General features: G+C 45.8%; 1 protein-coding gene and 1 long non-coding RNA gene across 7 annotated transcripts; both read right to left on the bottom strand.

Annotated features, from left to right (window-relative positions):
* Window positions 1–35: 35 nt before the first annotated feature.
* Window positions 36–1,611, bottom strand: LOC137850239 (uncharacterized). The gene is made up of 3 exons (XR_011092393.1): window positions 1,250–1,611; window positions 1,084–1,135; window positions 36–874 (listed from the first exon to the last, which is right to left on the bottom strand). It is a non-coding gene; the product is annotated as an uncharacterized lncRNA (long non-coding RNA).
* Window positions 1,612–4,934: 3,323 nt separating this feature from the next.
* A4GALT (alpha 1,4-galactosyltransferase (P1PK blood group)) lies at window positions 4,935–21,317 on the bottom strand. Of its 6 annotated transcripts, none has more exons than XM_068656513.1 (5): window positions 21,221–21,317; window positions 16,108–16,243; window positions 14,075–14,775; window positions 12,626–12,792; window positions 4,935–9,608 (listed from the first exon to the last, which is right to left on the bottom strand). In XM_068656513.1, the coding sequence occupies exon 5, from the start codon at window positions 9,600–9,602 to the stop codon at window positions 8,481–8,483; it is 1,122 nt and encodes a 373-aa protein (XP_068512614.1). In that variant the 5' UTR covers window positions 9,603–9,608; window positions 12,626–12,792; window positions 14,075–14,775; window positions 16,108–16,243; window positions 21,221–21,317; the 3' UTR covers window positions 4,935–8,480. The 6 variants fall into 6 exon arrangements, 5 of the variants coding, with proteins under 5 accessions (XP_068512614.1, XP_068512596.1, XP_068512606.1 ...); XM_068656495.1 differs by lacking the exon at window positions 21,221–21,317 and adding an exon at window positions 20,895–21,046; XM_068656505.1 differs by lacking the exon at window positions 21,221–21,317 and adding an exon at window positions 20,895–21,014 and having other exon boundaries at window positions 16,108–16,238.
* Window positions 21,318–23,294: the final 1,977 nt, after the last annotated feature.

Raw genomic sequence — 23,294 nt, forward strand, 5'->3', positions numbered from 1 at the left:
GGTGTTGAATTTTGATAAGGACATATTTACTTCCAAGCAGTGACTCAGGTGGAGAGTATTGTTCTCAATATCTCTTACACTTCTCCGCTCTGGTAAAAGAACTGCTTTTGCCTACTTATTTTTCTCAATAGGACCAGAAAAGTAAGCCTATCGTTGTAGAATGTAAAACAATAGAAAAGATCATTTGAAATAAAGTGCCTATGGCAAGTGAGAAAAATTTAACACCAAGCCAAGCAGAGATTAAAAATATTCTTATTTTCTTAAAGAATTTTTAATATACTACCAGTCTATCCCCAAACTTGATCAGTCATAATAATTTTTACAGTCCGGAAATAATTTTTACAGTCCGGAAATTTGTTCTTAAGAACAAAACAGCCTCTAAAAAACAGCCTCAGAACAGCTCCTCTAAAACAGCCAAGGAATGTTCTATAGCACTGGTTGGTAGTTATTTACATACTTTAAAATGTTACACAGAGCAAGCCAAGGGTTCCTACATCTGTTGAAACTAAATAAGAGGCTTTTCAGACCTTGTATGGGAAGAACAATTGCTAGAACAGCAAAAGAGGAGCAACTGGGAGGCCCTAATGAACATGTTTACCCCTCTCTGCAGCAGCAAGGGCTACTGAAGGACAAGACAAGAGTCAGAACTGAGATCTGGTTTATATTTCAAATACATAAGCTCTAATGCAGATATTAGAAATGGTACAAAATCACGGAGATGCCACCCGGAATACCTGCTCCACGGGCTGAAAACTGTGGGATGTTAAAAGCATCCAGTTTCTTTGAGGTTTGGGAACGTCCCAGAAGCCAAGGGCCATTAGATCCCATTACAGGATTTCATTACTCTTCAGAGACCTTCTTCATGTTCTCATATCTGGCAAGATAGAAGTGAGAATGCAGCTAAGACAACAAAACTTGTGATGTGATCTCTAGTCTTGTCTCTTGTCTCTTCTTGTTCCCTACATGCACTACATAGATGTTCTTCAGGAGTCCTTGAAACTTCAAGGAGCTGATTGCTGCAAATAAATTATTCCACTGCCACCAGGGAATATAATTCACAGCTTCTGGGGAAAAAGCACTCACCCCTTTGCAGCTCATGCTGTTCTGGATATTACTAGCCTCACATCCTCTTGTTCTGATTCACACCAAATTTCCAATTAAAAAAAAAAAAAAAAAATTGCTTTAAATTGCTTTAGCCATTTCCCCCCTTTTGCTTTTTACTCCTTTACTAATAATTCCCAGTGCTCACACTGTTTGGGTGACAGCCATAAGAACTGAGCAGAGTTTCATAGAGCTGTCTCCTCTCACCCAAACACCTGAGGTCCTGAGTGCTCTTTGAACACACACTACTTTACACCAATTAATTTACTCATCCATTTGGGAAGCTTCATCCTTATGCCAGGCACTTCATTGAATAGCTTTTCTCAACTCAGGTGGCCCTCGTTTTCTAACAATTCCCCGTTGTCTCTGTACTCGTTGGCTGCTGACCTTCCCTTAAAGAAGACACATCGATGTGTTCATAAAATGTCCACCTTTTACCCATAGAGCCACTAAGTTTAGGATTTATTGCAGTTTCTACTCAGTTGCCTACAACAAATATCAGGTCTGTAGCTTCCCATACTCATTCTCCCCTCCCCAGATCTTTCAAGCACTGCATCACCACAGACCCATTTATAAGGTACCAACACTGGGGAAGCTGTTAGGAAAGCACCTGTAGCTATTCCCATCACTGGAGCTCTTCAAGCCTCAGGTCAGGCTCCATCTAGCCACAAAATCACAGAAGGGCTGGGGTTGGAAGGCACCTTTGGAGATCATCTAGCCTAGTCACCCTGCTCAAAGCAGAGTCACCTACAGCAGGTTGCTTGGGTCTGCGTCCTCCTGAGGTTTGACTATGTACAAAGACTGAGACCTCACAACCTACCTGGACAACCTGTTCCAATGTTTCACCACTGTTTTGTTTCAGTTGGACTATCTGTATTTCAGCGCTTGTACTCGTGGGGGACTTCAACTTCCCTGACATATCCTGGAAGCACACCACAGCCCAGAGAAAGCAGTCTAGGAGGTTTCTGGAGAGTGTGGAAGATAGCTTCCTGACACAGCTGGTTAGTGAACCTACCAGGGGTGGTGCCCCGCTAGACCTTCTCTTCACAAACAGAGAAGGACTGGTGGAGGATGTGATTGTCGGGAGCTGTCTTGGGCAGAGTGACCACGAAATGGTGGAGTTCACTATTCTTGGCGAGGCCGGGAAGGGGATCAGTAAAACCGCTGTATTGGACTTTTGGAGGGCTGACTTTGGGCTGCTCAGGACACTAGTTGGTGGAGTCCCTTGGGAGGCGGTTCTGAAGGGCAGAGGGGTCCGGGAAGGCTGGGTGCTCTTCAAGAGGGAAATCTTAATGGCGCAGGAGCGGTCTGTCCCCATGTGCCCAAAGACGAGCCAGCGGGGAAGAAGACCAGCCTGGCTCAACAGAGAACTGTGGCTTGAGCTTAGGAGAAAAAAGAGGGTTTATAATCTTTGGAAAAGTGGGCAGGCCACTAGGGAGGACTATAAGGATGTAGCGAGGCTGTGCAGGGACAAAATTAGGAAGGCCAAAGCTCATCTGGAGCTCAATCTGGCTACTGCCGTTAAAGATAACAAAAAACGTTTTTATAAATACATCAACACAAAAAGGAGGACTAAGGAGAATCTCCATCCTTTACTGGATGCGGGGGGAAACTTAGTTACAAGAGATGAGGAAAAGGCGGAGGTGCTCAATGCCTTCTTTGCCTCAGTCTTTAGTGGCAATGCCGGTTGTTCTCTGGATACCCAGTACCCTGAGCTGGTGGAAGGGGAAGGGGAGCAGGATGTGGCCCTCACCATCCACGAAGAACTGGTTGGTGACCCGCTATGGCACTTGGATGTGCACAAGTCGATGGGGCCGGATGGGATCCACCCAAGGGTACTGAGAGAACTGGCAGAGGAGCTGGCCAAGCCACTTTCCATAATTTATCAGCAGTCCTGGCTATCGGGGGAGGTCCCAGTTGACTGGCAGCTAGCAAATGTGACGCCCATCTACAAGAAGGGCCAGAGGGCAGACCCGGGAAACTACAGGCCTGTCAGTTTGACCTCAGTACCAGGGAAGCTCATGGAGCAGATCCTCTTGAGAGTCATCATGCAGCACTTGAAGGGCAAGCAGGCGATCAGGCCCTGTCAGCATGGGTTTATGGAAGGCAGGTCCTGCTTGACGAACCTGATCTCCTTCTATGACAAAGTGACACGCTGGGTGGACGAGGGAAAGGCTGTGGATGTGGTCTACCTTGACTTCAGCAAGGCTTTTGACACCGTCTCCCACAGCATTCTCCTCAAGAAACTGGCTGCTCTTGGCTTGGACTGGCGCATGCTTTGTTGGGTTAGAAACTGGCTGGATAGCCAGGCCCAAAGAGTCGTGGTAAATGGAGTCAAGTCCAGTTGGAGGCTAGTTGCTAGTGGTGTTCCCCAGGGCTCGGTGCTGGGGCCGGTCCTCTTTAATATCTTCATCGATGATCTGGACGAGGGCATTGAGTGCACCCTCAGTAAGTTTGCAGATGACACCAAGCTAGGCGCATGTGTCGATCTGCTTGAGGGTAGGAAGGCTCTGCAGGAGGATCTGGATAGGCTGCACCGATGGGCTGAGGTCAACTGCATGAAGTTCAACAACGCTAAGTGCCAGGTCCTGCACCTGGGGCGCAATAACCCCAAGCAGAGCTACAGGCTGGGAGATGAGTGGTTGGAGAGCTGCCAGGCAGAGAAGGACCTGGGAGTAATGGTGGATAGTCGGCTGAATATGAGCCAGCAGTCTGCTCAGGTGGCCAAGAAGGCCAACAGCATCCTGGCTTGTATCAGAACCAGTATGACCAGCAGGGCTAGGGAGGTGATTGTCCCCCTGTACTCGGCTCTGGTGAGGCCGCACCTCGAGTACTGTGTTCAGTTTTGGGCCCCTCGCTACAAGAAGGACATCGAGGTGCTTGAGCAGGTCCAGAGAAGGGCGACGAAGCTGGTGAGGGGCCTGGAGAACAAGTCCTACGAGGAGCAGCTGAGGGAGCTGGGCTTGTTCAGCCTGGAGAAGAGGAGGCTCAGGGGCGACCTTATTGCTCTTTACAGATACCTTAAAGGAGGCTGAAGAGAGGTGGGGTTGGCCTGTTCTCCCATGTGCCTGGTGACAGGATGAGGGGGAATGGGTTAAAGTTGTGCCAGGGGAGTTTTAGGTTAGATGTTAGGAAGAACTTCTTTACCAAAAGGGTTGTTAGACATTGGAACAGGCTGCCCAGGGAAGTGGTAGAGTCACTATCCCTGAAGGTCTTTAAAAGACGTTTAGATGTAGAGCTTAGGGATATGGTTTAGTGGGGACTGTTAGCTGTGAGGTTGGACTCGATGATCTTGAGGTCTCTTCCAACCTAGAAATTCTGTGTGATTCTGTGATTATGCCCATTGCCTCTCATCCTATCAAATGGATGATGTTCATGGGTGATGTTCTGTGGATCATCAAAATGATCTGAGTTCTCCCAGCCTCCCCTCATATGTCAGTCTCTTACTTACCGGTACTGCGTCTGGCTGGGATAGAGCTAATTTTCTTCATAACATCTTCTGTGGTATTGTATTTAGATTTGTGACCAAAACAATGCTAATAACACACTGATGTTTTAGCTATTTCTGAGAAGCTCTTGCAGAGTATCATGGCGTTCTCTATTTCTCACTCTGCTGCTCCAGTAAAAGGACTGTGGATGTGCAAGGGGTTGGAAGGGGACAAAAACAAGCAGATTACTCAAACTAACCAGACATTCCAGCCTGTTTCAAGTAGGAATCAGTACCGTGCCCTGTGCTTTCCTCTGTACCCTCCCCTCAAGCCCCATAGACAGCATCACAGCCATGATTCCCAGAGCCTTCCTTCCACATGGGATCATGCTTATCTTGACTCATATTCATTTCACACTCCTCATTTTATTGAGTCAGTTCAGGACACAAGTTTAAAATACTTCACAGCATAATAACTAACAGATTGCTCAGACCTGCCACCAACACCTCTCAGAACAAAACAGAACATCTTGACAAAGAGAAGAAATAGTAAAAAAAAATATTTATTTTTCTTTTACAAGACAAAGGGAAAGAGGCCAAAGTCTACCTCGCTTTGATTCTCTGATTATCAAACCTTGGAACACTGACTCAGCAGGGAAAACAAAGAAAAACAAGAAAAAACTACTACATGTATGCAAAAAGGCACTTTCTTAGAATAAGCTATCGTACACCAAGCCTGATAACCATTGCAGTAGGTCCCAAACACATCTGTATTCTTTTCATAGAATTACCACAGTAGACATCCTGTTATGCCTTTATGATCACAAACCACCATTTTACCATCTCTGGTAAGGGTTTCTAGTTCACTAAGTTTTCCATTGTTTAGCCCAAAGAACCCAAAACAGAAACAACCAGTAGAAGGAGAAACTATGCAAAACTTTCCCCAGTGACCACAGACTAGGCCATGGCTGACAATTCTCTGTCTGCATCTAAATAAAACAGTGGGGCAGTGGGAGGAAGAATAAAAAAAAAAAAATAGTGACAGAGAGAGTAGGAAGTGAAAATAGCATCCACTTATACCACTCAGTGCAGTCAGGAAAAACTACTGCTCCCCACAAGCAGAAGACATTCTTAAAGGTTCTTAAAAATGTTCATAGAATCACAGAATATCCCGCATTGGAAAGGACCCCATAAGGATCATTGAGTCCAATTTCTTCAGTGCCAGAAGAGCTGCAGACATTCAAAACCCTGAATGTCTGCAGGATATACCTATAAAGCTGAGCAGAACAAAAGAGAGTACATGGTGGTTTCACACTGATGACTTGCTGAACCACTCTCCCTCCACCACTCTCTCTCACTCTCCCTCCTCAAAGGTACAGGTGGAAAAAATAGGATGTGAAAAAAAAAAAAAAAAAAAAAACTCACGGGTTGAGATAAGGACAGTTTAATTAAAGGGAAAAAAAAATAAGCAAATGCCACACAGAAACAAATAGAGAAAACCATTATTCTCTACATCCCATCAGTGAGTAATGTCTGGCCACATCTTGGGCAGCAGGGCCTCAATATGTGCAGCCATTGGTTGGGAGGACAGGGTATCTTCATCACGAGCCCCCCCGCTCTGTCTCCTCCCTCTTCCCCACCTTTTATTGCTGAGTGTGACACCACACAGTATGGGATATCCCTTTGGTCAGTTTTGGTCAGCTGCCCTGGTGATGTCCCCTCCCCACCCCTTGCCCACCCACAGCCTGCTGTCTCTGGGGTTTGGAGAGAATCTTGGTGCTGTGGAGCACAGCTGAGTGATAGGCAAAGCACTGGTGTAATACCAATGCTGTTCTAGCTACATGTGTAGAGCACTGCACTGCTGTATGGGATGCTGTGGGGGAAGTTAACTCCATCCTAGCCAGCCCCAGCACATGGCATTACCTACATATGTACGTGCATGGGGTGCCAGCCAGTGGAGGGGTGTTTCCAGAACCTTCTTCACTCCAGAGCAGCTGCTTGTGCATGGAGCTGCCACTCTGCCCAACTTGAAGGCAGGTAGCTTTCATTGTAGAGCAGCACTAGCTTCCAGTCAGATAGCTCAGCAGACAAATAAACAAAAGGTGCACACCCTCCTAAGCTTCCACAGCCGTGTTCCCCAGGGAGCTGTTGTGAAAAAGTGATGGGCAATTTGGCTTTCTCATTTTTATCATCAGAGAAAAGACAAATAAACCTAAGACAAACAGAGAAATGTTGTCCTTGCATGCACAGTCTTTTACTTCTTTGCCTGAGCTAAGCTGAGCAAACCTCACCTTTCTTATATATGATGTGGGAAACAGAAGAGGCCTCAGACAAATGCAGACCTAGCAGTCATCTGAGTCACAATCCTGCAGCTAGCACCACTTCAAAAAGCTCTTGCTAGGAGGCTAGGTGACATGGGAGATCTGACTGACTTGTGATCATCAGAAGGGTAATTGGAACACCTTCTTAATAGTGTAGGAGACAGGGTGGCCAATACTCTGTTCACCTCTGTCAACCCCATTCTAGTGTTACACTCATGTGCCTTGGCAAACCTACTGAGACTGTGGTGGTGAACAGATGTAATGAGACTGGTAGACTCTACCTTACTCCTGCTTCTTGCAGCTCTTTCTCTAATATTTTCAGACAAAGAACTGTAAGAAAATCAAGAGCTGTAGGAGAATCAATATATCCTTTTGGGTTTTCTGCCACCATTTGTGCAAAAAAAAAAAATCCTCTATGTTGGGAACCCTCAAAGGCACAACAGCACCTTAAAAGAAATACATTAACTTTTTCGATTGCAGTTAAGTGAAACACTCACAATAAAAGATTAAATCTTTTGACTGTACTTCTCAAGACCTCCCAGGAGAGACTTCTGCTCCTGCACAGTGAATTACAGGAGGGCTCCAAACTACTTGAAGAGGTCCACCATAAATGGTTCGGTTCCTTGATTTGCATTTAGACAGTATAGATTTCCTATCAAACTCTCTTTAGTCTTGGGAATATTTAGAAACATCACCTCTTTCCTATAGGATCAGTCCAAGTGCTGAAAGATACTAGATGCAGTTATTGATATTTGCTCACACTTACAAAACCAGTGGATAAGATAGTTCAGTTCTTCCTGTGTCACATGAAATTTAAGCTGTATTTGGAAGAGCTCTCCTACTCATCACAGGGTGTTAATTTGCCATTAATATAAAATAAAACATTGCTGTGCAAGAGCTCTTTATAAATGATTAACTGGCCTCAGATCCTCTTGTTCTGATTCACACCAAAGTTTCAAGCAAGTCCTGGGATCTGACACTGAACAGAGGCTCCACTGTTCTGCTCCGTGCTCAAACCACAGATGAAAAAGTCCCTTCCACCAAAGTCTGGGGAAGGGGAGGAGGCGAGGCGAGGCGAGGCGAGGCGAGGCGAGGCGAGGCGAGGCGAGGCGAGGCGAGGCGAGGCGAGGCGTTGCTTTAGCCATTTCCCCTTTCTTTGTTTCCTTTGTTTTCTTCTACATTTTTTTTCAGGACACTTCCTCTAGCACACCCTTAACTCCTTCAGTTCTTGTTCTTTGTTCTCCCATCCTTTTGGTGCTTTGAGAGTCAGTGACAGAAGATGAGATACACATTTCTACAAAGGTCCCTTCCAAATTTAAAGTCATAGCAAGGGATCTTAGTCCTCCGAGTAAGGAAGGGGCTGCCACAAGTGGACCAGCACTCACTTCCCTTCTGACATTTCTCCACCAGACCAAGCAGAGCAGAAGAAGGGTCCTGCAGAGGACCAAAATGTTGTTAAAGCCAAGGCAAAAGGCTGCACAGATGGTCTGAAACCATGGGCTCCACCTACACCCCACAAATATCTTTTCTCGTGAACTCCCACCACCTTGTTTCAAAAGAGGGTTCATCTGTGATAGAACAGCTCAGGGGATAGGGGCTCCCAGGCAACTTCTCTTAGCTGATCCTTGGAGTCACTGCCGTTCAGAATCCATCTTCAAGATATCATACGTGGCAGGGCAGAAGTGAGAATGCAGTTGAGCCAGCAACGCCTGTGATGTGATCTTTAGCCTTGTCCCTTGGCTCTTCTTGTTCCATACATGCACTGCATAGGTGTTCTTTAGGAGTTCCTGAAGCTCTGAGGAGCTCACCACTTCAAAGTATTTCTTCCAGTCCTGCCACCGAATGGGATAAAAAGCCTCCCGGGGAAGAGCACTTACCCCTTTGCAGCTCTTACTGCTCCGAAGACTCCTGATGGAGCACCACTTCTTGAAGACACGCGTTAGGAGCTGTGGGCCTTGATGCCCCCAGATCCAGCTGTTGTAGTTCTCCACAAAGTCCTGCATGCAAAGCTCTATGAACTTGTGTCTGGGCTTAAAGGATAGAAAGGCCCCGTTCAGTACATACTTGGACTGGGTACCAAGCACATTGGTGAGGTTCTTTAAGTTCTTAAGCACAATGAAGTCTGTGTCCAGGTAGATGCCACCAAATTTCCACATGATGGCAATTCTGCAGGCATCAGACAGGATGGGGAAGAAATAAGGCTCCCAGCGCTGCTGAGCCTGCGAGTACCACTTTGCCAGAGGTGTCCCAGAGAAAAGCTCTGGCAAATCCAAGGGCCGGATTTCCACATTGGGGAAGCAGCTCAGCAATGAGAAGCCCCAGTGGTTGGGTAACGAGGCATTTCTTTTGGCCAAGCCTTTCATGAGCACCACAACCCTTGTCCCAGGGTGTGTCCGTGCAGCTGACTCCACAGAGCATGTGAACAGGTCATTTGGGTTGATTCGCTCAGAGGTCTCCACAAAAAACACATCCCCAGGTGGAGGAGGAGGCCCATCAGCAACGGGACGGGCGGGAGATGGCACAGAGTGAGCACAGTGGATTTCAGTAGGCAAGCTGTAGACTTGGTCCCTGACCTTAGCATCCTCCGTGATTCTCCAGTACAACAGGATGGAGACAAAGGACATGAACTTAAAGGTGAGGATGAAGAGGGCCCTCAGCTTGTGGCTCAGCACCAACCGGGTCAGTTTTAGCAGGCAGTTGGGCATCCTGAGCATTCTTGTTCCCATCAGAGCTTGTTCTACCACAAGACACATCGTGATCTGGTGGTGAGGAAAACAGAAAATACATTAACAGGCAGGTCAGCAGACCACAAGACATAGTACAGCACTGTGGCAGAACTACACACTGAACACTGAATTTAAATTACATGTTGAATTTAAGCATGCCAGCATGCTTAAATTATACCTTTGGAACATTTCTTAAAAAGTGTCCTGGCTTCTCCATACCATAGCAATGCCCACAGGCCCCCACCAGAAACCATAGCCCTTTTTCAGGTTGTTAGAGGGTGCAATAAAACTCACCTGCACACCCACAAAGGAGCTCAGAGGGATGATGGCAGGAGGGGGAGCCCAAATAATATCATGCTGGGCCCACTGCTCCCAGGCCCTCCATGGGGGCCATCAGTGGCCCATCTGCATAAGCTCGGAGTAGTGCAGGAGCACAGAACCACAGAATGTCTGGGGCTGGAAGCGACCTCTTGAGGTCATCAGGTCTAAACCCCAGCTTAAGCATGGCCACTTAGAGCAAGTTGCCCATGGCTGTGTCTGGGTTGGATGTTGAAGATCTCCAAGGAGAGGACTCCACAACCTCTCTGGGCAACCTGTGCCTTTTACAAGGCTCATTTACTGTCCTGGCCAGACACCAAGTTTAGTTCTCTGAAGTCCAAAGCATGGATTTAACCGTAAAGAGATATGCTGCAGCAGATGCAAGAGCAGAGCTGAATTTATCTACCAGAAAATCCAACAGTTTTTAGCAGCCTGAAATAAGGTGCATTGGACTCCTGCAATGCACAGTCTAGTTAAAGAGAACTGTGAACAATGTACCCATGCTTTCCTCAAAGCCTCCATACTCCAAGCAGTGCTACGCTTTTAGTATAGTAAACCAGTAAGGTTTCACAAAGAATATTCTCTTTAAAAGAAGAAGAAAAAAGTGAAGTTGTCTGCAAGATGCAAAACATTTTTGTGCTTCTCTATTTTGACCTGTTTCTTCCTTTGTGGTAAGATTTTGCATGACTTAAAAGAAACACAATCAATACAATCCATCAGTAAAAGCAGAAGTTTTATGACACAAACTGAAAAAGTGCAGAGTGTAATAGAGAACTCCATTATGCCTGCTGCAGACAGCTACAGGTCAGCTTAATGACAGTACAGGATTTACCATTTTGAATTAATCATACTTCAGTTGGAAAAAAAAGTCTCCACTGAGGTTCATCTCTTACTTTTTTGTCTAATTGAACAAAAAAAAAAATCTAGCAATTTTTCAACACGTACCAAGTCACTCAGAGCTGGTGGCACCAGGCCCTGGCAGGCTTGGGACCAGCCATGTCACAGTGTGCTGCCTTTCTTCTCCATGCCCTTGACTTTCCTTAAGACTTCAAGAGGACAACACACATTTTCTTTCCACATAGTTACAAGAAATGGCACAACTTTGCCAACTGCCCCCACCCTGTTCTTTCCCATTTCTCTTTGCAGCTCCAGTCTGGTTTGGAAGGAAGAAGAGCATTGTCAGCATGGGAGATTTATTTGTTCTGTGGCTTTTACCTTCACCACTCGTGAACACCTGCAACTAGCTGGGGCTGGTCCTTCTCTAGAAAGCTGTAATTGGGAAAATGCCAACGTGCCAACCCAGCACTGCGAGGATATATCAGTTTCATGTACAGAGAGGGGAAATGCCTCCCAGGTTACATCCACCTGAGGTTTGCACTGTTAGACCGTGTCATTGCTAAACCAATTTGCATCCCAACATAATAAATATACCGTCACAGACAAAACAGTCTTGACTTGGGGAATTTCATTTATTACCCATTAACAGAAACTTCTAATTACTGATTCAGTTATCAATTTAAAAAAAAAAAAAGCCAAGCAATTAAACAAACACTTCAGGAAAACACCTTTCCTCCCCTTTCCCCAGGCTTCTCTTCAGTCCAGCACCTCTTCCACACTCCTCTTCCAGTATCAACTTCCCTCTTTTCCCTGCAGGTTACACCCACTCTGTCCCAGTTCCTTCAGGCAATACATAGCAGTTTCCTTCCTCTGCTCCCTACATCTTACTCTTTTGCTTCACTGTTCCTTGCTTCTTAGTGCTCCTCTGCTGTACCATGGGTCTTCCACAGCCTACAGTCTCTTGGGGTGTACCTGTCCTGGCACAGGCTCTCACTGGGCCACAGTCCCTCAGGGATGTCCCCGTCCTGCTATGGCTTACCCACGAGTCACAGTTCCTCAGGGATGTCCCTGTGCTGGCATGGACTGCCCACAGGCCACATTCCCTCGAGGGTACCTTCTCCAGCACTGAACATGTCCTTCCAAGACAGCATCTCAAGCCATGTATCCAACAGCATCCTCTTCCACAGCCTCCTCCACATCCTTCCTTTGCTCTAGAGACAGCTCTTCACCGTCTTGTGTTTCCTCTCCCATCCCCTCCACCTCCTCACACCTTTGCTCCTGTGTCCTTTTGCTTGTCCTTGTGCAGGCCTTTTTGGGCCTCCTGCCCCATGTCAGCTCCTGTTTTGTGACTCCTCACATGTCTTCCCATGTTTGTCCTCCTATGGTGCTGTTTTGTGACTCCTGTCGTGTCTCTTCTCCATGACTCCTGTCCCCAGAGAGGCTACAACCCTTTCTTAAAGGCATTTGAGCAGAGGTGCCATTAGCTGCTCTGACAGGTTGCAGTTTCGGTGTGCAATAAGCTGTTTTCATGCTCATGGCTTTCTTCTCCTACACAGACCACACCTACAGTCCCAGTGCCCCAAACCCTGACACTTATGCCCAATACAGTGTTCCTTGTAACAATTAAATAAAGAGAGGTTCCTAGCATTTTATTTTCTTTTTTCCCTACAAGAGTAAAAATTTGCATTTTGGATTATGAACTGCTGAGCAATTCTGCGCAAATGTTTCCTCTACAATGGAAATCCTTTAAACAAAGAAAGTGAGAGGCCATAAGTGACACATTGTCTCTTATCTACTTTCAACACAAAGGACTTGTCAGCTACACCAATCTAAGGACAAATTTCTACCAAAGGAGTGTATTTGTTCAGGTATCTTGGGCAGAAAAATCAGCTTACCAAATGAAGCTTTTCTGATGGTTTAGCTTCCAGAGAGTTGAAGCATAGATCTTGGGAAAAGTGTGAGATGGTAAAAAGAACATTATTGCTCTCCCAGCGCCTCTCCCCAGTGAGCGTTGGTGAAATAGCACTGTCCCAGTTTGTCTTCTTTGAAGGACACTCAGCAGCTGAAGAGGAGAGAAGGCAGTAAATCTCAGGCAGTAAATAGTAGCAGCAGATGACAACAGCTGTTCCAGCAACAACAGTGAAACACCACAGAAACCTTGGTTTCCTCCTCCAGGGCAGTACAAACACCTCCAGGGCTAGAGCAAAAGCTCAGTTTCTTCCTATCATGTCTGCTGAAGTCTGGCACATCTGAACCTATGAGGTGGTTGATGGTGAAACAACACTCAAGTTCCATCAAGTAATTAATTTTGACTGATGGAACAAAGCAAGTGACCGCAAGCACAGAAGCGACTGCCACACCAATGCAAACATGCAGCTGTGTTTGCTTAGAATACACTCAAGCTTTGACTTTAGAAGCGCTTTATAACAAAAAGCAAAGAGAACATTGATAAACTCTGAGCAAGGGAGTTTCCTGATTTGTCAGAAAGAGAAGCTTTAAGGCTTTGCTGTGACAGTGCACAGATGGCTTTCCAGCAAGAAATTCCCACTGCAGCCAGAATCAAGAGCCAGGTCCTCCTTCACAGAAACCACGCTGCACTTTCCCATGGGGCTGGGGACAGAGCTGTTGAGTTCATTTACTGCACTGCACATGACAAGGAATAAACTCATTGATTATTGTGAAACACTTTCAGTATCAGACTTTCCGTGCAGGACAGTGTGCTGCAGCCTGGTGTCAATCACAGCACCCATCCTACAAAGTAGCCTTCCTGTGCTATGGGATACCTGCTTGTGCTTCAGACCTGATGGCTAGCTAAGCACAGCTGAAGCAGCATGTTGTTTGCTGAACAAGGTACAAGAGAATGCCACCCAGCCATGAGGCAGACAGACTCTCTGCTTATAGAGTCTTCCTCAGAAAACCGTGACAAGTTTTTTGGGGGCTGCACTTGTATCTTTTCCTCTAAAAGACACTGGAAACATGTCACAAGAAAATGCAAAAAAACTCAAAACCTCAATCAGAGGAAAGCCATCAAGGTAAACTCTTAAGCAACTTTTGGAACACCAAAATTAAGTATATTAATCTTGAAACTAGAGTTATGAGAATTTAGAATCAGCATCAAATGCATTTGGTGGTAAGGCATTTGGTAAGTATAACCAAAAGCACCTGCTGAAAGTTTACACAAATCAGCTTTCAGTTGCTACATTTCAGACCAGCTACGGAAATGTATTTCCTTCCTTTCAAGCACAATAGAAAATCAAAGCTAGCAAAGCTTTTATCAGAAACAAGTTGGGGAAAAAAAACAGACTTACAGACTACACACGTTGTCAAAGCAAAGTGTGCCACACCTTGTAAAGACTATATACAACACTGCTCCGTCCCCTCAGTTTTGATCCCTTTACTCTTTCAAGTTTAGCACATTTACCAAGCCCAGTACATAGGAAGTGATATGTTGTGAACTGTTATAATGTGCTGTGGAGAGTTATGGTCAAGACCGGTCTTCAGAAATGCTTTCTCATTGAGGATTTAACTACCGGATCAAGAGCAGAGATTTCTAATATTGAAATCTGCCCTGCCTGGTGAAATGAATCCAGGGATGAAGGAGAAGCAGCCATTTCTGACTTGCACTTTTCCTTTCTGAGACCTGTCCTCTGCAGCAGTGAGCAGATCTTCCATGACGGGTCTGCCAAGTGGGGGAGTGTGGGAAGGTAGGACCATTGGGTGGATACGTGCTCCTCACCCCCAAATGCTCCAGCTGCTCAGGCACACCTGAGGCCAGGGTTACCCAAAAAGACCATGAAAGTTTATTTTTTCCTTAAACTTATTTTTCTTTATTAAAAAAATGTTATTAGTCTTTAGACTACTTATGGAGATATAAAGCTCTGCACATCTTTCCAAGGATATCAGATGATCTTGAGCACTTCTTAGTGATGCTTCATAAAGGCATCCCAAATATTCAGAGGAAGACCAGTTAAGGTAGGTGTCATGATGCTTCAAACTGGGAGCTGGGGCTGTCATACTTTGTCAGGATGAAGCCAGACAGAGCTTCCTGGAAAACAGAATAGTTCTTCAAAACTGATGCAAGCACTGCTGGAGACAACTTCTCCTTATTAAACTGAATATTACACGATATAAGGCAAATGCATGGGAAATAGAGATATAATCCTCCCTCTTCCCTGAGATACTCCTGAACATTTCTCTGAATGGACTTGGAGTTGGGCCACCTGGGATGTCCTTAATGCACAAGGTGTTCTACCCCAGGACATGACAGCAGCAGATACAGTGAAAGCAATATTTCTGGAAAATCCAGCATGTGGAGAATCAGAGTTTAGCCTTAATGCTGCACAGTGTGGCCCATACTTGGAGATGCAACATCCTGAGGTCTGCAAAATCTTCATGAATAATACCTCCAACTCAACTATTTGCCACTGGGAAGGAAAAGTTAGGGTCACCCTAATCCAAATGCAGTATGGAAAATTGAGAATGAACAAGCTGAAAGTTTAAAAGAGGAAAATAGACTGAAAGGCGAATTATATGTGAAAGATTTAATTTGGTTATACTTAATTCTACAAGTCTGTGTATCTGTGTGTTATAGTGACTGGGATGGAAATATCTGGGACAGCTCAGACGAATCTGATGGGGAAAATTACTGATTCCATAACAATTGGACTCCTCAGCAAACAAGAAGTCACTGCTGATGAATCATGGGGGAACAATCCACAGAGATGAAATACTACTTAAGTTTGAGGTTTCAATGTGGATTATTTGAGAAAAATTCAGGCAGCATATCAAACACGACCTGTGGAGTCAATAGTTAAATGGTCGTGCTGTCTCTAGCATGATAAAGCAGCAGGAGTATCTTTGTTTGCAGGATCAGCAGAAGATTTATATATAAATTTTCCTCACCCTCAGAGGGAATGTCCCCGAACCTTACAGACCTTTGTGATTCAGTGGGCAGAAGGGGTCCATTACCAAGACTGGGCAAAGGAATCTCTGATCACCTGGTGAGCTCCAGATGAACTGCAGGAAGCATTATTACTAGTGGCTATGATAACCTTATTGCATTGAACCAGTGTCCCATGTGATGAACCTAGTCCATGGGTCATTCCTGCTACGTCCCTTAATTTGAGGTGTGTTGAGAATGGAGCTGTGGGGCCAGGGCAATGAGCAGTATACAATGTTCAATGGCAAGAGGGTAATAAGCCACTCCTTGATATGTTGCCCTCACCCATTTGTGATGTACCACCTCCATCTGATTCATACCAGAATACCCAGACTCTATTTTTAGGTTCTGTTTTGGGTTCTGTCTAATGTTTGTTTTATAGCTGAATCAACTCGAAAGGTTAAAAAGACAGGGAAGGGTAAAGCTGCCCTTTTTCACCTTCATCAGGACATCCAACACATGAGAGACAGAGAGGCCAGCTCCTGGTAGAGCCCTGATGGGCAGCATGAGCTACCATGCCAGGAATAGGCACAACGCATGCTGATTCCTGTGAGATCACCCAGTGGCTCCTGTACTGGAAAACCAAAAGACAGAAAGTTTGAGAAAGATGTTTGATCACTGCGATCATCACATTTCTGAGCAACAGATTTCTAAACTACCTGATATCCAAAGGGATGAAGAGATTTTGTTTTCCCTTCAAGTTGTCTGAACTTTAACACAAGCAGCCAGATAACACCAGTAGCTAGAAAGACTCACCTGGAACAAAGTTCTACCCTGCTTCCCTTAATGATGGACTGTCAATTTGACATGAAATGAAACAACGTGAGAGACTTTCCTTCCCTCTTATAATTGTTGCTGGTGTTGACTACACCACCCTCAAACACCAGATGTTGAATTCTGGTGGTTGGCAGAAAAAATCTATGAAATATTTTGGTACCAGCCTAATTTACTAAACTTACTTCCCAATACTCTGAATTACCAACAGCAACCTCTTAAAGTACACTCCTATTATAAATAGGAGTAAAGCACCCCCTTGGTGCTTCATAATGCCACGGTACACAAATTCAGGATGGGTGGGAACAAACAGCTGTAATCGCTCCTTTTATTACAACCACACCCAAGTACACCATGTTTTAAACATAACAGCACACAAGCTTCTCTTGATGCTGCCCTGAGAGCTACATGGGCCTGTGAAAATCAATCAGCAGTTACAAACAAATTTGCTTTTGATGTCTTGAAATTATAAAATCTTACATGGAATGCTAATAACACAAATCATCAAAGATGCTATAATTTCACTGGTTCTAGTTCTACACACTATGGTCAGTAGAAAAATGGTTGGCTGAGCACTAACAATATGGAATACATATGGCCCAGACAACACATCTGGCTGTACAAATAGAAATCTCTTTTGGATAATCTGGTTGAGCCAAACATGCTTAATGAAATTTAATTACTCTCCTGATCCACAGTGCTTGTTCTGAAAACATCGCAATAATTCCAGGCAAGGCTGGTGGCCTACTGTTTTAACACCTGGATGGTTTTGGCTTTGTGGCATTGATACCTATAAGAGTCTACCACCATGGCGGTAGTTGCACTTTGCATTTTGATTTTAAAATCTAACCCTTAGTTTTCCAAACAACCATTACCTGGTACTTCATAAGTGCAGAACACACAATCCCTTAGCAACAAGATCAACTGCATTTCATAAAGCTATATATTCATTGCTTCTAAACTTGGGTGTTGCCAAACTGGAACGAGCTATTGATAACATCTCCACTGTACCCAATACTACCCAAAATACTACTGTGTATGCTTTAACAGATCTGCAAAGATTAGTTTGCTTTACAATTGGCAATCTAAAATTGCTGGGCCTTAGATCATCTTTTAGCTTCACTTGGAGGAGCTTGTGTATTCATACAACCTGTTGCTTTTATGCTAACAAAGCATAAGAGCCAAATAAAGCCAAAAAGACTGAATATGATGTTAACATTATTCAGCAGCACATCCATACTTTTCACCAAATAGTGCAAAGACAATTCTTGCTTGAAGGCCTGTCCACGGTCTTGGCTGCCAGGCTTCAGAATATGGGGATGGCGTGCCTGACTACTATTAGCTTCCATTTTAATTGTGGGATCTATGCTTTTCAGTATTGCATCTTGTATCAAACCACCATGTGTATCACTTCTATCTAAACTGGTACAATTTGTGTGTGCTTTGTCTGCCAAACCATCCCAGAAGCTCCAGCAACATTGGTCCCAAATGGATGTCTCTTCCACCTCAGACATTAGGTGGCAAGAGAGACGCATCACGTATGGTGTAGTCTCACTCCTACTGAGCTTTAACTGATCATAGGCCAAAGGGTGGAGTCGTGGGAGCAGCTACAGAGGTAGCTTGACTGCAGTCAGACTGCTAAACACAGACAGAAGGAAAAGTCTGCCAGCCTGAGAACAGGCCTAGGAACCTAGCCTAGGAACCAAGGACATCCTTGCAGTGGGGCTGAACATTTCATACAGAGACATCCTGAAGACAATGTGTCATTGATGAGAGCAGAACAGGAAAAGGAGGAATGACATCTCCTGAGAAATTAGGGATTGATGTGAGAAATAAAACTTGTTTAAAGGAAAATAATGGAAAGCAAGAAACATCATCTATCAGCTGTCTCAGAAAGACCACAATCAACAGCATCCATCGGTTGCCTAAGTGGTGGTGCCCTACACCCTCTCATGTCTCAAGGATATAAAGGGGGATGATGGTTTGTTGCCCAAGACAGAGCTTCACATGCTCTTTTGTTTGTGTTGTTCCTCTTCCCTCCTTAAACAGGCTGAAGCTGTGCTGGAACATTGGGTTGACTGGTGACATGATGATGACTCCTGAACTCTGCAGCACACCACACCCCGTGATGCATACTGGCTCTGAAGCAAGGCTCTGTTCACTGTTTTGGATCATGACAGTTGCTAACAACATAACTGCCGCCAAGTGAAAGCACCACACAAAATAAAATTTATGGATTTGAACAACCAAAAAGGTAAAGGAATTAAAGCATTTGTTTGGGCAGGAGTGCCTGTGGGGAAAAAAGGCAAGCCTAGATGAGCACAGAGAAAGGTGTCATAGTCTCAAAGCCAAAAGACACACTACAAGACTTTCATGAGCTTGGGAAGAGCAACCCCTCAGGAGCTAAGTGATAGTACAGCTATGCTGATTTACTGGGGGTGCCAGAAAAGATGAGAAGGGTGAACCCAATCTCTCCTGCCAGCACATACCTGATCCAAACCACAATGGTACTTATGGCAAGACTTACTCAATGCTAAACACTATGAATGTGGTCTCACCTCTGTATGGAATAGCCATATCAGTATGGTTTTATATGGCAGTTACAGTAGGCAGGCAGCAACTTGTCTCTATAGCAATTATCAAATTAAAAAAAAAAGTAAGATGGATGTAAGATTACTCATAAGTACTTCTTGACACACACAGTACTGGTCAATGGCACAACAAAACCAAACTGACAGCTAATTTTTGCTAAGCCCACTCCCTTCCTCCTCAGACTCTTCCTTAATGCTCCTCTGCCCCTGCTGTAAACAGCCCTGAAAGCTCAAGCACCAAAAAGCTAATTCCGCTGAAGGATTTCACCTTCTTACTCGTTTAGCTCCCACAGCCAGTTTTGCTCCACTGCAGGGTGAGACAGGCACAGGTGGTGGCACAAAGAGAGATGCAGGAAGAGGTGACCAGGAGGCTGCATCATTGTAGTGGTAGCACCTAACTCATCTCAGTAGCAACATCAAATTGCACAGTCCACAGCTTCACGGTCCCCAGCTGTGAGATCCGTTGGCCCTGCAAGAACCCTGAGCATGAAAGGCTTCATCAGTGCCACTGATCAATGCCTTGAGAAGCTTTGAGAAGAAGTGGGAATCCTGTGAGAAGGCAAACCTGGCTCACAGCAGTGAGCTGCACACCTAAAACCAGGCAGATTACCGTTCACCCAGCATCAGACCTGCTGTTCCTCAAGGATGACTATCACTTTTGTGCTGCCAAAGCAGGGGCACAAGAATGAAAAAAGGGCCATCACTTCTTCCCACAGAGCTGCTGCCTTGAGACACAGCTGGAATTTCTACAAGAACCATAAAAAGGGGAATTTGAGCCCCATAAGATTAGCTCCTCAGGCTTCCACAGTAACAAAAATAGCAGCAGCAGTGCAAAGGCAGAGATCTCAGCAGAAGCTGGTGGGGGATGCATCAGGGCGCAGAAGCAACGAGCCTGTGGTGAGCAGCTTCTCATGCATTAGGAAACACGTGCTGATTTAAGTCATTTTTAGCCAAGGCTGTGGGACTCACCACCTTTCAGCAAGTGCTGTGGGTTTAGATTGTTACAGTTCCAGGAGTTACATGTATGCGGTTCCTTACAACTATTTCACTGGGGCTTTCTTCCCCTGCTACCACAGCAAGCATTTCCACAGCTCCACTGTGAGTGTCCATCCTTCTCCCTCAGACCTCAACCCTTACCCCGGCTCAAACTCTGACCCTTTTCAAGGCATGTCTGCGAGAAACATGACGGCCAGCCACGCTCCCTCCTGACACTGGCTCTTCCGCCTTTCCGCTCGCCTCCAAGCCAGCCCATCGCTGCTGGCAGCAGGATCGGTGCATCCCTGCGCTCCAGCTCACCCTTTTCTCCGCATCCTCCTGTTACACTACTGTCGTTCACCTGGACCCAGGGCTTCAGCGCTCACCTCTCCCTTCTCACGTTGCACAAAGCCTTTTCAGGCTGTGGTACAGGCGGGCACCCTACGTGCGGCTCCCAGCGCCCCCCCTAGCTCCCTTCAGAACCCGATGCCTGCGCAGGAGGCCACGCAGGGAACCAAGGGGTGCTCCCCTGCAGAAAGCCCAGCCAGAAGGACGTGCCGCAGCGGGAAGGGAGCCATCCATTCCCGCCGGACCCTCCGCGGCTCCCCCCTACGGTCCGAGGCCAGCTCTTCACTGCTCTGAGCCCCACGGAGGCGAATTTCCAAAAGCAGCTCGGCTGCAGCCCACGGGAAGCTGCTCACGGAAAAGTCTGCCGCGGAAAAACAAAACAAAAAACAAAACAAAACAAAACAAAAAAAAAAAAAAAAAAAAAAAAAAAAAAAACAACAACAACAAAAAAAAAACACCTTTTGCCTCAATTCCCCTCCTCCGGACGAGCCCCTCGGGCAGCCCTCCCAGGCCCTGTCCCCCCTTTACCCCGCTCACCTCTCTGCCGCTGGGCAGCGCGGCCGGGACGGGGCCGGCACCGGGGTGGGACCGGGGACAGTACTGGGGACGGGACCCCCGCCGCTGCCCCGCCCCGGGGCCGCCTCCGGGCGGAGCGGGGCAGACCCTTCGGGTCCCACCGGAAAGCGGCGGGCAGAGCCGCTGAATTCGCGTTTTCTTTTTTTTTTTTCTTTTTTTTTCAGCCCCACCTCCTGATTTAAAAAATATATATATATATATTTTTTAATATCTTATTTTACTATTTTATTTTATCATCTTTTTATTTTATTATTTTTTCTTTTATTATTTATTTTATTTCCTCTCACCCGTAATCCTATCCCCGTGTTCGCCTCGATTTTGGGATAAGGCAGCCGCAACGCATCGCCGTGCCTGTCGGGCGGGGGCTGCAACCCAGGCGGATGGGAGTTTCCCGTGCCACCCACTGCCATGGGAAATGATTGCAAAGCAACGCAAATCAACAAAAAATGATGAAACTGCAACAATCAGTTATTAAAAAAATTATTAAAAAATGGGTAGCCTGTGGATGAGCTGCTTGCAAGTTGCAAGGGAGTTTCATAGCTTGACTGCAAGGTTATGGAACAGCCTGTGTGGGAAGATCACCAGAGATTTTAGGAAATGTGTTAGACAATAAGCATGAATAGTTTACATAGAGGTGATCCTACCTGGAGCAGAGTTTGGACACAAATCCTTTAGAGATGCCTCCTAGCCCTGTTTTTCATGACTCCCATGATACAGCACACTAGTTATGCATTACAAAAGCTTACCCATTAGAAACACTTCAACAAAATAAATTATGATGCTGTCCTTAAATAAAATAAAATAAAACAAAATTTACCCACAGTCAAGTAATTTGAAACTGCTGCTTTTTTTTTTTTTTTTTTTTTTTTTTTTTTTCCCCAGAGGTAACATTAAACCCTTTCTTTCATAACAGTAGTCCTGAAATTAAATTGATGTTAAAATGGATTTCAAGATATTTTTCACCATCCTCACTGCGCAGAATTTAGGCTTAAGGAGACAGAGTCACAATGGATGTTCACTCTCCTGTGATCGCATCCCTGTGCCAACACACAAGGGACAGAGCTGCCCATATGCTTGGAGGGGGTCATGATCCAGCCCAGGCCTGGATGCAACTGAGAGCCTGGCCATGTCTCAGAGAGACAATAGAGTCTGCAGAAGGCAAATTACCACCCCCACATCCACTGCAAACAGTGTGAGACTATGCAAATAACCCTCCCAAAGCACATCGCAGGACAGGAGCAGATAGCTTCCTGTGAGCTCATTTCAGAACCACAACTCACCTGCATGAACACAACAGTTTTCGAGGGCTTTCAGCCTGGTTTTGACTTGACTTAAGTTTCCTGCCTCCTCTGCCAGCCAGTTTGGTGGCTTGGATTTGAAGGGAGGGGACAGGCACAGCAAAACGGTTGGCTTCACCCTCATGCCTCATTCAGAACCAGCACACTGGTCCAGTGCTAGCCCTGCTGGCAGAGAGGTCCAACCTCATGGAGGGCTTGCGCCAAGTCTGTCCTTGTGGAAGTAGTCACAGCCCTGGCCTCTCAGCACGCACCAAAAATTATCAACTTGCCAAAGGCAGGGAGAAATGCATGGAGGGCAGGGAAGGCGGCCAATGGAGTCATTAAGCCCTCGCAGTGTTGGTCATGGACATCGCTGCTGCTATAGGTACCTCACCTCAAGGAATGGACTGTAGCTGAGGGACCAGCCACCAGCGCCTCTCCAGACAGCAGGCCCAAACCATGCCACCCATTTCCACCATCCTGCTTGGCCACAACGGGACAGGAACTGGAGCGCATCCCCGCTGCCAGGCTTTCATGATCAGATTTCTGTGGAAAGGAATGAAGAAATGAGTTGAATGTCTCAGCTAGCAGGTGCTCACCCCCTCGAAATGAAGTTGCAGAGAGAAGCAGAGTTGGCAGATAAGAAGAAAACCTTTTAGAAGCATTAAATCAGTGCCCTTAGGGTGGTATCACATTTATTGATCGGTGCTTGCCAGATAAATTTTGCCAGTTGAGTCAACTGCAATTAGAAGCAATGTGTCCAGCAAGCAGCTTAGAAATGAAAACATGATAAGAGGGGAACTGGAACAACATGTTACCTCCAGAAAGATGGCAGGATGTCTGCTGCATAATTTAAACCCAAAGGGAGCTCTGGTACTGCAAGCATAAGAGCCTCCAGTTGGACTAACAGCCAGAAGCCTTCTAGCTTCCACAAAAATGCCCCAAGCGCATATCTGCTTCAGCTTTTACCCTGGTACACTCACTCAGGACAGGAATAAATATGAGCAACACCAATGCATCTATGTTTGGCTGTGAGGAGCTGCAGGAAGAGCTGAAATAGATGGGATGTGTGGAAATCACAGAT

This window comes from Anas acuta, chromosome 1 (genome assembly GCF_963932015.1).
Source record: "Anas acuta chromosome 1, bAnaAcu1.1, whole genome shotgun sequence".
NCBI lineage: Eukaryota > Metazoa > Chordata > Aves > Anseriformes > Anatidae > Anas > Anas acuta.